Source organism: Dipodomys merriami, unplaced genomic scaffold (assembly GCF_024711535.1).
Source record: "Dipodomys merriami isolate MVZ:Mamm:240054 unplaced genomic scaffold, mDipMer1.0.p SCAF_8, whole genome shotgun sequence".
Classification (NCBI taxonomy): domain Eukaryota; kingdom Metazoa; phylum Chordata; class Mammalia; order Rodentia; family Heteromyidae; genus Dipodomys; species Dipodomys merriami.
The window spans coordinates 24,045,546-24,061,305 of record NW_027206401.1 but is presented as its reverse complement, the minus strand read 5'-3'; the positions used below and the strand labels follow the sequence as shown (position 1 = coordinate 24,061,305).

At 37.7% G+C, this 15,760-nt stretch overlaps 1 protein-coding gene across 1 annotated transcript in view; it reads left to right on the top strand.

Moving 5' to 3' along the window:
- The window catches only part of Enpp1 (ectonucleotide pyrophosphatase/phosphodiesterase 1), a 60,449-nt gene that overhangs the window by 6,964 nt on the left and 37,725 nt on the right, over positions 1-15,760 (top strand). Inside the window, exon 2 of the mRNA XM_070010982.1 lies at positions 14,038-14,110. Within this exon, the coding sequence (XP_069867083.1) occupies positions 14,038-14,110 (73 nt within the window). The remainder of the gene's footprint in view (positions 1-14,037; positions 14,111-15,760) is intronic.

The window sequence follows — 15,760 nt, the reverse complement described above, 5'->3', positions numbered from 1 at the left end:
TAGCTGTCAAACTTCCTGTCCAGATGTGATTTGGAGCCTTAAAAATCATAATATCTTGGTTTTCAATAGAAGATTCTTAAGAAAAGGTTGAGGTTCCTAAAGCTAATTCCTTTTCCTTGGAAGAGTCAGTACTCATGTGGGGGTCTTAATGAATTATCTGGGGCTTGTGGCATCTTATCAAGAGTGAGAAATGAAAAGAGATTGAAGTAGTTGTTATGATGTCATTCATTGTGCAGTAAAATAAGCATAGCTCTTTAACCCCATACCCCATTCTTTCTGAATAGTCTCACATTACTTTAGGGTATATTGATGTGATATTTGGATAAATTTATTTGTAATCAAAAGAGAACACAACTAGAATAAGTTTCAGTCAGAATATTTAGGCCCAGTTCTTCAGGGGTGCTAAATGTGGTCCCTGTGTTAACAACAGTAAGACATGATTTCCCCCTTCTCTATGGTGGTATTATATTCACAATGATACTGTGGAAAAGCAATGGTGGGCAAATCTTAGCAGAAGATAAGGCTGTGGAACCAGTTATACAAGTAGTCAGGGACTTGTAATAATAATTTTAAAGCTAGTTTCATTTAAAAGATTACCCTAGATAAAGCAGTAAAGATATCCCTTCAGAAGCAGATATTATCTGATCTCAAACTTAGTTTAGTCATTTTGTAGTTTTCAGTGCAACAAAATTGGAAGTGTGCATTTTAGCTTAGCTACCACAGACTGAAGTATTTTGTTTTCTGGAGGAAAAGTAATTGTACAATTAAGTGACAAGCTGAAATAACTCCCTCCCTACTCACCCCAATGAACTACCCTTGTGATTTGAAAGAATCTCTGACAAACTGTTGCTATTCCAAGTTGAGTATTTGTCATATATTTTCTCATAATTAGTGATATTAGTTTGTTAGTATAAAGAAATCAAGTGAAGGCATCTATGGCCAATGGTAAAATTTCAGCTTTGGGGCAAAAATTAGAATTTTGAAAATTTGTATGTGTCACTGGGAGCTTAAAGTTTTCTGATCCTGAAATTTTTCTCAGTGAACTTGATGAAGATGATTTTTTTCCATAGTGTTCAGTGATACATGCAGCATTTGAAAGGATGCCACAACTCACAAGCCAATATTTTTCAAAGATTTAGTGGGTAGTTTTCCAGATTTATAGATTGATGTGAGTGCAGGGTGGACCAAGATCACTTCAAGTTTTATGTCGCAGTTTTCTCCTAAGAATTTACTACTTGTGGAAATGAGCATAGTTTTAAAGAAGAATGTCCATAGTCATCTGAAAGTCTTAGTGAGATTGTTGGCAACATTTAAGAGTACAATTGGATCCAAATACTAAAAGTTTCATGAATATACCTACTTTAAGAAAAAGGTTTGCATTCCATTTTAAGAGCTAGGAAGAGCGAGAAAGGAGATTTAGATGTGTACAAGGGTTCAGCTAGTTATCACATTTGTGTCTCCAAGTTTCTTTATAAAGTTCAAAACCTTCCTATACTTAATGTATCATTTGGTCCTAACTATGGCTCTGCCATTATCCCTATGCTAAGGATTGAAAACAAACCCAAAATGAAAGCCATGGCCCAGAGAGATTTGGGGGACTATCCTAGGTCACAAAACTAGATATTTTATTAATTACATCTCTTTAATTTATTGGTGAATACTTTGGCATCAGACATAATTGGTTTTAACTCCTGGTACTGCTCTTAGCTGATTGAATATAGACAGGTAAAGTTTCTGATTCCAGCTTTACAACTATAAGATAGAGACAAAAAGCACATCTAAATTTTGTTAGGAGAACTGAATAAAATAAAGTCATATATACACAATGTCCCCTGAGTGAATAGTCATTTTCTTGTTACTGATAAGCTTCCATGTAATTCGGCTTTTACTTTTCTTTATTTAGAAGGCACTTTATTTCTTTGTTATCCAATCTGTGTTCTCCCAACTAGCACTTGACCATCATCCTCTTATGATTTAGAATAAATGAAGGGGGGGGGGAGGAGAAAAAAGAAAAGGAATGAAGAATCTCAGGCCTTACCCCAAACCTTTTAAGCCAGAACTTGCTCAGTTAGCTCAGATTCCTTACGAATTTGTCTGCATAGCACCCTCTAGGCCCAAGAGGCAGTACAGAAGGCCTAAAAGCAACTAAAATTTTTATAGCTGGGAATTCTAATCAATGATGTTATACACGATGCTGTGACTGAAAACACGAAGCAAGACAAAACAAAACAAAACAACCCAAAAAACAACATGCAGTGTTTCCTCTATGATCTCTGCCAACCCTGGTGATGAGGGGTTGATCTGCTGTGTGCTGGCTGCGTGTGTCCCCTCTCTGGTCCTGAACCTCAGTGGCATGCTCCAAGTAGCCCGCCCCTCTGTTCCAGTGTGCACTGCAGAACTGGTGTTTTCCTTCCCATCACGGGGCAGTTTCCTTCAGGAAGTTACCTGTGTTGTTACATGTTACTTGTACTTTAATTGCCTTGCATTGCACTGGCTTGTCCTTTTAATTGCTGTTTATTGTGTTCTGCTGGGCTAATTGTCTGGCTTAAGCTGTGATCTGATAACAATTAGATGTTTGTCCAATTCAGCCATCCACCTATGAGAATGCTATACAGATTTGTCCTCTTGTCACACCCATCAATACAAGGCTGCAGTTCCAAGTTTCCACTGTATTGTCTTTTGGGCAACTTGCAACATACTTCACACAAATCTCCAAACAAAGGAATCTTTTATCAGGGGTTTTCAGGTGATGTTAAATATGGTTCAATGTCCTTTGCACTGATTATATTCTATAATACATTAGTGTCCAAATACACTGGGTTCCTAGGATATGCCACTCAGAAGTATCTAGATTTAGAATCACTGGGAGTCTAGACACAGGTGAATGAAGTGTGTTCAGGTGGGTAGGGTGTGGTTAGGGGCACTGTGAATTGATCCTGTTGGTCCTGTCTATTGTTGGGTTGTCCAGGAAGTAGGAATAAAACAACTCTTAGCTTTCCAAGATTTATTTAAATACCTCACCCAATCAGCTTATGGAAAACTACTGTGATGAATGTGAACAAACACAGATCTGTGCATTTGTTATCTTTTGAAAAGAGAGGGATAATGTTGGTTTTTGTGGAATGATTCGAAGGCCTTGAGCGACAAGGGATCTGGGAGAGTGTAAATGTAGAGTCACAAGTCTTTGCTGCGTGACCTTTGGACAATGACTTCACTTCACTGATTTTCAGGTTTCTTTATCATAGTAAGAAGGATTTGGGTAGGCTTGTTCTAGATGTAAATATTTTGTTTAGGGAGCTTATAGTATAAAAATACCATATATATATGCAGCAGGAAGTGCAAAAAATATAAAGAAGAAAATAACATTGCCTCTGCCTTATTTCTGCTATTAATATTTTGTTTCTTTTCCATATCACTTTTATAACAGAAATGAGATTATACTTTTGTTTCCTTTTTTCCTTAATATTCCATAAGATTGTACCATTATGAGAGATAGAAGTTAATTTTTAACTTCTGCTTTTTCTTTGAGTAAGGGTTTTCTTGCTATGTAGTCCAGACTAGCTTTGAACTTTTGGTCCTTTTGCTGGCTTACAAGAGTACACCACACCTAGTTCCCTAGATCACTTTTTAATATTGTTGACTTTCATGAGTAAGATTTTGAGACTTTTATTTTACTAACCTCAGTTCACTGGGTAATCTTTAAAATGATCTCACTGTCTTTTAGCTATAATCAGTTCTTAAGGATTTTCTATGTTATTCTCTGTTCAGCTCATCTCTAGTGCCCATGTCTCTTTTTTTTCTTAATTTTAATCATTGTCAAGATGATGTACATAGGGGTTACAGTTACCTAAGTAAGGATTATGTCTCTTTCTTATGGTTTGATTATTAGTTTTCCTAAAATAATGACTGCCTTGCAGTAGTTTTCAGCTCAGAATTTTCTAGAGACTACCACATCATTTGCAAGAAAAACCATACTCTCGAGTCCTGCCTCCTCTCTAACATTATTTTTCATCATTTGGGTAAGAGTTGACCTTCTCACTGACAGGCTTACTTACCATGAACAGTTCTGCTCATTTGTAGCAGCAGTCCTGAAGGTCTGTGATGTGCACATGTGGCCATTTCTGAGATATTTGTCAACTGCCTAGAGTAGTCCCTGGCATATAGTAAGTGCCATGTAAAGTTTGTCAAGCACATACATGCGTTTGTTGGTTTTACCATTGTCAGTACTGGGCTAAGCACTTTGTCTCATTTGGCACAGTTCTGTGGAGAAAAGCAAACTTGGCAGATCATTGGGTCTAGTTTGGCATTTGTACCTCCTGGGGACTCCATGTGTCATATAGTGCAAAGGGCAAGTTAGTGTGTGTGTGTGTGTGTGTGTGTGTGTGTGTGTGTGTGTGTGTGTGTGTGTGTGTGTGTGTGTGTGTGTGGTGGGAGGGGGTTCAACCTCTGCTCTTTTAATTCTTTGTCAGTATAGAGGACCATAAAGGAACTCAAGATCCATGTCTTGCTCACATGTTCCAGCTCTGTTCAAATGGATCGGTTCAAAATTATTTTCTTCTCCAAACACATGGAGAGGAGAAGATTTTTCACCTCCCTTTTCCTCATTTTCTGGATGCAACTCAGTGTCCTCTTGAAGGAAACTTGTCATAATTGCATTTTGGCCTCTCTCTTCTGTCCCTGAGCCATTCAGTTGCCACTTAAACTTAGGTTCTAGAGCCATGCCTCTGGGGTAAACCCTGTCTGCCAACAACTTCTGGATGTCCTTGGACATTCTCTTAACTTTTTCTGCCTGTATAAAGCAACCACTGTGTCTTACAGATAGTAGATGCTAGATGAAGTTTATTTCCATTATTGTAATGATACATGACTTATTCAGTAAATATTTAAAGGTCCTATTGTGTTCCTGTGCCAGAGCAGAGAGCACACATTCCTGAAGAAGACTTTCTCTGTTTTCCCTGTCCACCCCCCTGGAGACTAGATACATGTCAGAGTCTTACATGAGCATCTCAAGAGGCACCTGTGGTAAATGCTACCTAGAAACTGTACACAGAACTATGGGAAAGAATATAAGGGGAAGTAATAATATAATAGAATAACAGAATCTGAGATGACCCTTAGGAAGTGATAAGCAAGCAGAAAAGGATTCTGAGGGGAGGTTGAGGCAGGGGCATAGGCCCCAGGAAGAGACAGGTCCTGTGTCCCAGCCTGGAAGAAAGCAGTTGGGCCACATGCAGAGCTCAATGTAATGGGCACAAGTTTGGAAATGCTTGCCAGACAGCAGCATGCAGGGCCTTGCAGGACAGGGTTCTTATTTAAAACAATTGGAAAAAAAAGTCATTGAAGTCTTTCTGTTCACTTGTTTTGTTTTTAGCAGCAAGACAAGATCTGCTTTAAATTTTAGAAAGATAGTAGATCATTTTAGCCTCAGTAGTAGGAACAGAATAAAGAGAGCAAAATGGGAGCAGACTGATTTTCCTTTTATTATCCATAACTGTTTTCTCTTCCACTAGATGCTTGTGGCTGTTGACACTAAATTTTGATTAATTAGTATTGAATAAAATTAAAAATTCATGAAAGTGCTCGCTCAGCAGTTAGCTTATATCCAACATGTGCACACACACTGGACAACATAGATGATAAGGTACATTAATACATTAATGTCAATTTTGAACAGCAGGGAAAGATACCACACTTTATGTGTGTGTGTATGTGTGTGTGTGTGTGTGTGTGTGTGTGTGTGTGTGTGTAGGTGTGTGTGTGTGTGTGTGTGTCTGTGTGTCTGTGTGTTTCTGGGGATGGAACCCAGGGCCTTACACTTGCCAGATAAGCACACTACCCATAAACTACAGCCCTAGCTACAGATTATTTAAAACATTTTTGTAGTTGTCCAGCTCATAATAATGAGAAAACCATAATATTTGTTTAAGAAGCACACACACACAAAAACAGGTATTGAAACATTTTAGTTGTTGTTGTTGGTAGTGGGGCTTGAACTCTGGGCCTGGCTCCTGTCCCTGAGCTCTTCAGCCCTCTACCACTTGAGCCACAGCACCACTTCCAGAACATTCCTATAAATAAACTTTTAAATGAGTAATCTAAATGAATATGTGTAATTAAATTGACACATGCCCAATTGTAGTTAAAAGGTGTTATGTTCCTAAAACTATGATCCCTCCCTAATTATAAACCAGACAGCATTACTGAGTTTTAAACTCTATCTTTGAGTTCTCACTGTAATTGTAATGAGTAACCACAGGACCTTTACAGAAGCACATAGTTGTGGCTGATCTCCACATTGTGTCCTCAGGAAGAAAAAAAAAGAAAAAAGGACAAGCACAAAGTACTTTACTTCCAACAGTTTATTTCAGGAAAATGAAACAAAACAAAACAAGACACTCAACAGGTAAATCACAAACTCAGCTTACTGGGTTCTTTTCACTTTTGTTTTGATCTCTGATCTACTGTTTAAGACTTCTCCCTCTGTAAGACACCTGTGGAGACAAGCAAAACACCACCTTCTGATGAGAGAGGGGTTAACACTTCTTATTCTCTGCTTCAGGGTAGGAAGGACAATCCATATCCACCTTCTCTTCCTTCTCTTGTTTCTCCTCCTTCTTCACCTTCTTGTCCTCAGCTCTGTTTGCTTGAGGATTTTTGTATAATTATTTTTTTGAGGCTGCCACTGAGGTCTGAGTTCTCATTTTCTTTCAGAAGGCATGCAGCTGTGTGTGGTCAAAGGTCAGAGGTTTGTTGACAGTGAGCTCTGCTACTTTATCTTCAGTTTGTTCCATCCATCACAACGGAATGCCAAATCCAAGCCTGTCATTTCCTGAAAAAAAAAATTTTGTGTAGTTACTATAGGTATGTGACCCATAAAGCAGACACAAGGGAACTTCATAAAGGGACTGACTTTGTCAACCAAGAGGAGGAACAGTAGGGGATTCATACTCTTTCTCAAAATAATGTTTCATCAAACAACTTACTGGTTCCCAGCTCAAAGGTCTGCTTTATGCAAGGCACCATGCTAGATGTGGAAAACAGGAGACTGAATAAATAAATTCACCATCTAGTCACAGACAGACAAATAAATAAAACTCATGGCCTAGGATCAGGCCTGCTGGAAGTCCAGGAGAAGACAGACACACAGCAGTGCAGGGCGGCTCCTAGGAGAAGAGAGGACAGTTCCAGAAAGCACTCATTGTTCCTTTCGGTTATGTTGTCAGAAGATCTTTCTAGAACATATACATTCAACCGTGTCACTTTTACAGCTAAATGCTTCAACATCTCTCTCAAGGCTGTGTTCCTCTTTCAGCCTTTTTCATATTTTCTTGTGCCCCACAAGACACAATGCTTTCAACTCTATGGTCTTACCAAATTGCCATGTCTTTGTAGTTCAGCTTCTTGAACTGTTATAATCTTCTGGAAATGTTATTTTGAGGATTAGGTGATTGGTAGAAAAGTTTTAGAAAACTGTAGGTGCCAGTGGCTCATGCCTGGAATCCTAGCTACTCAGCTGAGATCGAAGGATCTTGGTTTGAAGCCAGCCTGGACAAGAAAGTCCATGAGACTCTAGTCACCAGTTAATCACCAAAAAGCCAGAAGTGGAGCTATAGTTCAAGTGGTAGACCTCCAGCCTGGAAATTTGGGGAGGAGGGAGGGTGAGGGGAATAAGGAGGTTTTAACAATCAGCCTCCAGGCCCCAGGCCCCGAGTTCAAGCCCAAGCACTGATTCTCCCCCCTCCTTTTTCTCCTCCCCTTCTTCTCCCTCTCTCTCTTTCTCTGTCTCCCTCTCCTAGAAAACTGCCTGACATGTGGGACAGCTGTAGATATGATGGCTATTATTGTTAGCCTTATTTTCAGTTTCCTAAGTCGATGTTATCTTCTATATTTGCATTGTGGTACCTTTGATTTTCAGCTCTGAATTTGGGCCATTATTTTGTTTTCTCTGTTGTGTTTCCCCCTGAATCTATTTCCGTACAAAGTGCAGACACACACATTTGTTTATTGATTGAGGGAGATCCTTTTTGTCTTCAGATCTCTCTGTATGGAGCCTTTTCTAACTCTTACCTCCTTTTTATTCTGTACTCTATGGGTAAGGTTAACATGTTGACAGTTTTTGCATATTTTCACTGTTATTCTTGTTCATTTCCTTGTATAATTTTTATTTTCATTTTTTGCTGATCCTTGGGCTTGAACTCTGGACCTTGGCACTGTCCCTGAGTTTCTTTTGTTCAAGATTAGCATTCTTGAGCCACAGGGCCACTTCTGCCTTTTTCTGAGTAGTTAATTGGAGATAAGAGTCTCATGGACTTTCCTGCTCCTCTGGCTGGCTTCAAACCATGATCCTCAGATATCAGCCTCCTGAGTTAGCTAGGATTATAGGCATGAGCTAATAGTGCCTGGCTTCTTGCATTATTTTATTGTCACTACTTCATCCTGTATTGCCCAGTAAGGATCAGAGTTGTTTTTATTGGATTTTTGGCTATTTATACTGAGTCAGCCTGTAGTAGGTTGGCTTTCATATTTCAGTGGCTACTTGATAAAGGAAAAATAAACATTAAATTATTGCCAAAATTTTGAAAATTTCATTTCTTTGGCTTACTAAATGTCTGAGAAAGATCTACTGATTTAAACATAGCAGTTAGAAACCCCAAATAATTCCTTTCACATTGAGGCAAAGCATTCTAGCAACTTGGTCTTTATGATACCCAGCTTTGCATTTTTTTAGGGTAAAAATATTTTTATTTTATTTTATTTTACATTTTAGTAAAGATTTAGTAAAACAAAATAGTAGGAAGACACAGAAAAAGAAGCATTTATTGCACTGTAGGAAATGGGAATTACAGACCCTAAATGGTGGTTCAAACAACTCTTAATTCTTTACACGATGGTTGTTGGGTAGGAAAGATGGGTGAGGCTCACTCAAAAACAACCCAGAAAACTTGGGAATTTCTTTTGCCAGATAGGTTCAGGTCCTTTATTTCTATTTATCCATTTAAGAAGAAGTCCCAGATCTTTACTATTTCAAAAGGTAAGACAGATTTAGATAACTTGGTAGGTTTGGGGAGCCCCCTAATCTGATAATTTAACATAGAAAAAGAAGTATGTTGTGAGAGCTTAGCAGCTTTTTTTTTTTTTTTAAGTTCTACCGGTTTTTAACTTCTGAGTCTGTCCCTTTTGATAGTTGTTGAATATAATATATTCCCTGCCTCTTCATCTATCTATATTGTTCATTTCCCTCCTGAATAATTTTGACCCTTCATTTTAGAAGGAGCAGAGAGAGGCAACAGTTGTCTGCTCTATCTGTATTACGCTGGCATTGTATTGTTGGCTCTGCCTGGAAATCGGGAATTGAAAAACTATTTTCCTATTTAATTTAGGAGGCATCATGGGAAATTTAGTTGACAGACTGCCACAATTAGACCCAGAAGAGATCAGGATCAAAAGACATTACTTTTTTTTTGTTTTTTGTTTTTTGTCAGTTGAGGGGCTTGAACTCTGGGCCTGAGCACTGTACCTCAGCTCTTCAGCTCAAGGCTAGTGCTCTACCACTTGAGCCACAGCACCTCTACCAGTTTTCTAAGTGATTTATTGGAGATAAGAATCTCACAGACTTTCCTGGCTAGGCTGACTTTGAACCAAGATCCTCAGATTTCAGCCTCCTGTGTAGCTAGGATAACAGGCGTGAGCCACCAGCGCCTGGCAAGGTTTTTTTGTTTTTTGTTTTTTAACTAAAAGTAAAATCAAAGAAATATTAATGAAAACCATACTTTAAAGTTAACATAATGACTTTAGAAATTTACCTGCTGTCCAAAGAAACAGCTTAGTAGATTGGTAGCTATTGGTAGCTGTTGTCTATTTTAGATGTAACGGTTGAGTCAGTTCACATGTCCCTTTTGAAGCTAAGTTTTTATGTTAATACCGAGTACCTCCTGAGTAGGAAGGTTCATTTTTGAATTCTAACTCACAGAATGATGCATCTGAGTGTTTCTGTTTAGAAAATCTGAAGAGAAATAAATTTTATATTTGAAATGTAAATCCAAATGAGACAGCTTCTGAGAGCTTTGAAAATAACTGATAGGCTGCAGGACTTTTCTCCACCTTTTAATATGAACTTTTAATGCTATGCCCTGCCTTTTAGTTACATGCAGAATAAAGGCTTACCTAAATCTAGAATTCTCAAGACAAGAGCAGATACCAGTTACTCTTCAAATTGGAAAGGATTTTTATTGTTTCTCAGTTTATTCCAAGTATTTGCAATCATAAGATGCTTTTCTATAGTATCTAAGAAAATATCCAAATATCTAAATTGTTGTTGAGATGAAAAAATGGATAGTGGGCTTTGACATTGTTGAATTGAACTACTTTCAGAAGAAAATTCAAACTGAATAACACCTTGCAACTTTGAAAAATGTTCAGGTGAAATTTCCTCCTAAAAATATTTTGACTGAGTATGTTGTAGTGAGTACTAAGTATTCCAAATTCATCTTCTGTGGATATGATTGGAAAAGATGTTGTTCTCTTGTCATATTTTTATTTCAGTTCATGATATGTGTCAATACAACAATAAAGATGCAATTTAAAAATCATCATGTCTCCTAGCTACTTAGCAAGAACATAATGGTTTGTGCCTATATCCATCTCACAATTTAAAACCATAGTTCCCACCCTCTTGCAGTTTTCCATATTATTACCATGTCTATTGGTTCCATTGGTCAATTCCACCCACATTGACTTCCTTGTCCCATTTGTTTCCAACCTTCATTCCCAGGCCTTGCCACTTTTTATCCCATGTCCTCTCTCTTATTTCTAGAACTTCAGGTCTTTTAGGTCCCTCATTTCAGGTTAAGCTGGGCTCTCAGAGCTTGCTAGTCTGCTTACTTGTCACATCACTTGTATCAAAGTTTGTCAGGATTGTCCAGGGTACATCTTTTAGTGGGTTCATGCACAGACACCAAATTACGTGGTTGTGTTGCTGCTTTGCTTCCCAGTGGAAAGCCTACTTGACATTTTATAACAATGGATCATTGAAAACAAAGGATCTTTGACTGATAAGGAGGAAAAGCAAATTGACAATGCTAACAGTGAAAGGAATTGGATGTAAATGGAGTTTTGGAGGAAATAGCTAACTGGTGAGAAAGTCAGCACTCCCATGGTTGGGCTCAAGAGAATTGGGCTCAAGAGAGCAGATGTGAAGCCAGAGGAATTTAATGTTGGCAAATTTACAACCAAGAGTGATTATGACAAAAAAAATGAAGTTGTCCTGGAGAAAGTGACACTGGCAAGAACTCTTAGAGATACTTTGTGATCATCCCAGTGCAGAGGTTAAAACACCAAAAAAAGATAAAAACTTAGAGAAGATATGATAGTTCCCTAAGGCATGGAAAAGATGATTCTCATGAAAGTTGTTATGTTGTGGACGGGGAGAAAGTCAGTACTATTTGAGCAGATACAGTTTTCAAAGAAAATTGTAATTCTCTACTGTTTTATTGTTTTAATCAGACTAATAGTTTTAATCAAACTAATAGGTTAGTTTTTCATTTCCTTTCATTTTTATACTTGACAGTAAAATATTTTTAATAGTTTTGATAGGTATTTTATAATTACTCTTTCATACCATTATATAAGTTTATGCTATCATCAAAGAGAGTTCTATTAATATTCTTTTAACACTTCGTTCTGTTCATGTGTCCTTACTTGTTTAATCTCTTCCTTTGTTAGTTCCCTATTTTCAGGGGGACATGTTCCAAGACTCTCAGTGGATGCCAGAAATTGTGGGTAGGACCAAACCCCTTATATACAATGTTCCCCCCTATATTTATGCTTACATTTAATGAAAATAGCCAGAAAAAGGGATTTACAGCAGGTGATAGAGGTAAACTCAAAAAGTTAAAATGATACGCTGTACTAAGTATTATGTGAATGTGATCTTTCCCTTCACATCTTACCATGCTTGCCCTTCGTGGGATAATCTAAAATGTTATAATGTCTGAGTGCTGAGATGAAGGGAAGTAAGTAATGTGGGCATTGGAGCATCACACTGGGCTATGGCATTGATCTACTACCTAAGGGTTACTTGGATACAAGCACTGGGACAGTGTGTCTGGGGTTCTGGTAACTGACACTGCTCATAAGTGTGTAAGGGGACACGTGGCTTATATATAGACACCCAAAGGAAAGATTCATGCCAGGCTGGGACAGAGCACAGCAGTCAGGATGACATCACCCAGAATAGTTGTACAACTAAGAATTTGTAGTATACTTATTTGTAGAATTCCCAATTTAATATTTTCAGACTTTTGTTGACTGTGTGTAGCTAAAACTGGAGAGTGAACTCAGGATAACAGGAGCATACTGTATAAATACTCAGATATTTTTATCCTGAGAAGTCTTGATTGTTTTATATTATTCTTTAAACAACCATAGATCATTTTTACCAGTTCATGCAGCCTACCAAATATAGGATATCTGTGCCACTGTCTCTCTTCTCTCTACAACATCCTGAGGTATCCCTTACTCTTCCCTTTAATGCATAAGAGACTTTACACAAACTGAGTGCCTCATAAAAGCTCAATGTTGACTCGCTCTGTAAGCTGACATTCCAAAGAACCTTCCAGGAAATATCATGCTACTATAAAAAAAAAAAAAAACCAGACTGACAAACAAATAAAACAACAGCCAAACATTGAACCTGAGGATTCTTTTATGGATAATTTTACTCTTTTGCCTTCTCTTAGAAGTTCTATCATTGTTATTAGAGGTCTTAAGGCCTGTCCACGTATGTTAAAAGGTCAACGGCCAGAGAGTAGAAAGTGAGGAAACTGCAAAGGGTTAACACTAGAACATTTTTAAGGTTCATATGCTCTAACCCTTTAATTTTACAGATTAAAACCTGTTGCTTATACAGCTTCAGTGAACACTCTGAATCAGACAACTTGTTTGTGGCAATATTTGGGTCCAGGTAATCTTCTAGCACTCCTTAACATGTGTGGCCACAGAGCCCGTGATGATGAGGCCTCTCATGATTTCTGGTTGTCTTTAATGATTGAACAAACAGGAAATCATGTCTCCAAAAAGAATTTTCTTTCTCCTTCATTACAATTAATTGTGACTAATTCATTTATACTGTTGGAGGAGTTACTCATTGCATTAACTACAACTGTTTGCTGACTTTCAAGTCAAAGTTTTCTTAAGCTATCACATGCTCCCCCAACAGAATATAAATCATAACTGTACCTTTTGGAATTTCCAGAAAGTGAACATATCCCTGTGGCCAGTAACCAGATCAGGAAGTTTAGAAACATTTTTTTTTAAGTGTATTTAGTTGTTTTATTGTATGGGAACATGTGGTATTTGGCCTTTTTCCTTCCTGCTATTCTTTTAAAAATATTTTTATTTGTTATTATAAAGGTGGTGTATGGAGGAGTTGCAGTTATGGAAGTCAAGAATACATTTCTACTTGGACAATGTCACCCCTTGTTCTATCCCACTTTTTCCCTCCCATCCTTACCTACAAATTGTATAGTTCATTTTCAATATTCTGCCTAATGAGTACACTGCTGCACTTGTTCCCATTTGTCCGTCCATTTCTGTGCTCCTTTACCTTTCCCAAAGACAGACAAAAAGAAAATAGAAACAAAGGAAAAACTCCCTTTTCTATTTCCTGGAGTTTATTTTGATAAATATTATTTTAAATGATCAGAAGCACATAGGCACATAGGTGCCTTTGTGCAGAAACATTTTTTTTTTCATGCTTTTGTTTTTGGTGACAGTACTGGAGCTTGAACTTGGGTACTGTCCCTTAGCCTTTTCATTCAAGGCTAGTGCTCTACCACTTGAGCCGTAGTTCCACTTTGGCCTTTTTTAGTGGTTAATTGGAGATAAGAGTCTCATGAACTTTACTTGCATCGGCTGCTTCAAACCAGTATCCTCAAGTCTCAGCCTGCTGAATAGCTAAGGTTTTAGAAACATTTCAAGAAATGACACATTTAGAAAAAGGATTTCAAAACTACATAATTTCTTTTTCTCCCCTGACAGGTTTTGTCAGTGTGTGTGTTAACAACAATCCTTGGCTGTATATTTGGGTTGAAACCAAGCTGTGCCAAAGAAGGTAACTTAGGGGTGTGTGTGTGTGTGTGTGTGTGTGTGTGTGTGTGTGTGTGTGTGTGTGTGTGTGTGTGTGTGTGTGTGTGTGTGTGTGTGTGTGTGTGTGTGTGTGTGTGTGTGTGTGTGTGTGTGTGTGTGTGTGTGTTCATCCTCATTCACAATTTCACAATGTGATGTGATATACTAATTCTATGTGTATTCCACAGATACTGCAAATGTACTGTTTCTTTGAGCCTTATTCTTGAAGCTCTTGTATTATCGTAGTGATACAAAATCTTATTTACTTATGAAACTTTATCTTAAAACATGAGAGAGGAACCGTGACGAGAGCCCAAGCCCTTGCAAACATGGCCAGCAGGTCTCCTGTGGTATCCCTGGAGCCCCTTTTCTCTTATCCCCCCAGGGACTCCTGCACAGTCTTCCTCCCCCAGGAGCTGGTTGCTGAAGTAGTTCCAGAGGTTACTAGGTGACTAGCTAGCATTTCCTGGACAACTAGAAACTGAACAGTACCTGTGTTTAGGTTTCAGATTGCCAGCATGGGTAGTTTCAAAGTAATATTGAAGTTGTTAAACTTCTGATTATGTTTTTATTTGTTTCAAGAATTTAAGTCTCTCTGACATTGATAAGCAATTACTATACGTAATGAAACCAGATCACAGTAAATTGTAGTGGCCATTCTATTATCTATGAGGTTTTCTCCCCCACCCCCATATGAATGGCTTTCCTTGGATATTCAGTTTTAAAAATTGTACAGATTTTTCCTCTTCAATTATCCTGTTATTGTAGTAGTACTCATTTAAAAATGTTTAGCGGTTTTTAAGCTATCGTGTATCATTGGAATGAATGAAATACAGTAGCTTTGTTTATTTACTTAGGAGACCATTCAGAGCAAAACTATCTAATGTTAACAAAAATGAAGTTAGACTTTAGTATCCACCTATGTAATCTTTCAACATATGTAGCAACTCACCTAGAGCTTAATTAGTTGCAGCAAAGTGCAATATTGAAAGTTTTAAAATATGAACCTAATGTAATATGTAACATATTTTAAAATTACTAGATGCATGTTAATGAGCTCCAAATAATACTATTGTTATAACAATCTCTTATCTCCCAGACACAGGAAAGTAGTGTTCCTGACTGTAGAAATTATTATCATTACTTTGTCCATAAATTTGCCTTGATTTCTAAGAACCAAGTGGGAATTAAATCCTATTGCAGCATCTTGATGAGTCTTTAAAGCCAAGAACTAAAATTATTCCTTTTTTTCTTTGGATTATCATTATTTTATATGTACTTTTTGTTTTCCCATTATCCTAATTTCCTAGCAATACAATTAAAGCCTAACTTTCCCAAGGGATCTAGGAAAGCTGCTGTAGTTTGTTTGTGTGTGTGTGTGTGTGTGTGTGTGTGTGTGTGTGTGTGTGTGTGTGTGTATGTGTGTGTGTGTGTGTGTGTGTTGGTACTAGGGCTTGAACTCAGGTACTGGATCCTGTTCCTTAGCTTTTTGCCCAGGGCTGGTTTGTATTCCAAAGTGAGCCAGGGATACTAACTAAATAACCTAGTTACTAATATGTTTATGTGATTTAGAGGAAGGACAAGATTTTTTTTTTTTAAGAACAAAAAAACCCAAAAAACAACAACAACAAAAAAG